The sequence below is a fragment of the Spinacia oleracea genome, chromosome 4 (assembly GCF_020520425.1).
Source record: "Spinacia oleracea cultivar Varoflay chromosome 4, BTI_SOV_V1, whole genome shotgun sequence".
In the NCBI taxonomy this organism is placed as follows: Eukaryota; Viridiplantae; Streptophyta; class Magnoliopsida; order Caryophyllales; family Amaranthaceae; genus Spinacia; species Spinacia oleracea.
The window spans coordinates 128,156,921-128,158,558 of record NC_079490.1 but is presented as its reverse complement, the minus strand read 5'-3'; the positions used below and the strand labels follow the sequence as shown (position 1 = coordinate 128,158,558).

At 39.7% G+C, this 1,638-nt stretch overlaps 1 protein-coding gene across 1 annotated transcript; it reads left to right on the top strand.

The window, feature by feature from the left end:
• Nucleotides 1-379: 379 nt before the first annotated feature.
• On the top strand, nt 380-1,419 carry LOC110788245 (fasciclin-like arabinogalactan protein 9). Its single transcript, XM_021992879.2, has one exon. The coding sequence runs from the start codon at nt 495-497 to the stop codon at nt 1,257-1,259; it is 765 nt and encodes a 254-aa protein (XP_021848571.1). The 5' UTR covers nt 380-494; the 3' UTR covers nt 1,260-1,419.
• The last annotated feature ends 219 nt before the right edge of the window (nt 1,420-1,638 follow it).

Sequence of the window (1,638 nt, the reverse complement as noted above, 5' to 3'; positions counted from 1 at the left end):
ATATCTAACTTTCGTATGTTGAAAAAGAGAGCACCAAGTCTACGTTGTGAATCAACATGATAACATACCAAACTAATTTTCGCCTGGCGGAAAAGAGAGCACCAACATATCTCCACTCTCAACATATCTTGGTCATTAACCCAGCTGGTTGGATTGACGCAAGAGGAAGTTCGAAAATATATTACGGTCTACAACGAATCCAAGAGTGATTATACAAAAATAAAATTACAAGAGACTGGTAAACCACAATATGTTAAAAGACGTTTTCTAGTGGTAGTGCACTAAAGTCTAAAGATACTTATTGTATCTATTGTTGACCAAGTCTATTGATTTATTTTGTTTTAAGGGTGGATAACATAACACAGCCAGCTCATTCCACCTCTACAAAAATTTGGCCCATAAATCCATCTTCTCATTCACTCAGAAAACAAAGAAAGACATTCTACATTACCAATTACCACACTAAAATTAAAATTTAAAATTTATAATTTAAAATGGCCTCCTCCCTTGGTCTCCCCCTTGTCGTCATAGTAGCTGCAGCACTCGCCTGCAGCCAATGTTTAGGTCAGTCCCCAACGGCCCCTGGTCCTGCACCAGCGGGCCCTGTAAACCTTACTGCTATCCTAGAAAAGGCAGGGCAGTATACAACATTCATGCGGCTTCTGACCTCTACCCAGGTAGGCATCCAGATAGCCAACCAGGTAAATACCTCAACAGAAGGCATGACAGTCTTTGCCCCTACCGACAACGCCTTCCAAAATCTTAAACCAGGTACGCTCAATGGTCTTTCAACCCAAGAACAAGTACAACTTATCCTTTACCATGTCCTCTCAAAGTTCAACAACTTTGATAACTTTGAGACTATCAGTAACCCAGTAAGAACCCAAGCCACAGGCCAAGATGGTGAGGCTTTCTCGCTTACCATTGTTTCCATTGGTAACCGTCAGGTTAATGTGTCATCTGGTATGGTCACTACACAGCTGAACAATGCCTTGAGAGAAAACTTCCCTTTGGCTGTTTATCAGGTGGACAAGGTGTTGTTGCCTCCAGCATTGTTTGGAGCTAAGTCTCCTAAGAGTTCTCCAGCAACTTCTGCAACTAAACCTAAGACCGGTGACTCTAAGTCAGACCAAGCTCAAAGTCCAGCAACTCATTCAGCTGATACTGAAGCCCCTGCCAATGGAGTCTATGGTTTCAAAACTATGGGAATCGGATTTCTTGCTATGGTTGGAACTCTTACCACTGCCTTGCTTTTCTAATTAAGGGTTTAATAATCAACTCTACTCTTGTTAAATTGTTTGATACGTCTACTTATTATTCTTTTTATTTTTTATTTTTTGTTTTTGTTTTTGTTTTTGAGTTGGAACAACGTTTCATTTATTCATATATCAATCTTTCAAATTGACAATGGTTGCTTTACTGGTATCTTATATGAATATCGTGATATGCGCGGCTTAGTTTAATACGGATGTGTGACTCTAATATTAGCAGCATAATGAGGTGTAACTAATCAACTTGGTGTATAAATAAAGAAAAGTTAAATGCTGCAAGTTGGAAACTCTCTTGTACTCTCCCACCAAGGATCACGTGGTTTGCCAACCTTCTCTAACCTGTCCTTATTAATAATTCTGACCCTCG

What these genes read in the sequence shown, in the direction of transcription:
- LOC110788245 (XM_021992879.2), top strand. Translation starts at nt 495, where the DNA reads ATGGCCTCCTCCCTTGGTCTCCCCCTTGTCGTCATAGTAGCTGCAGCA.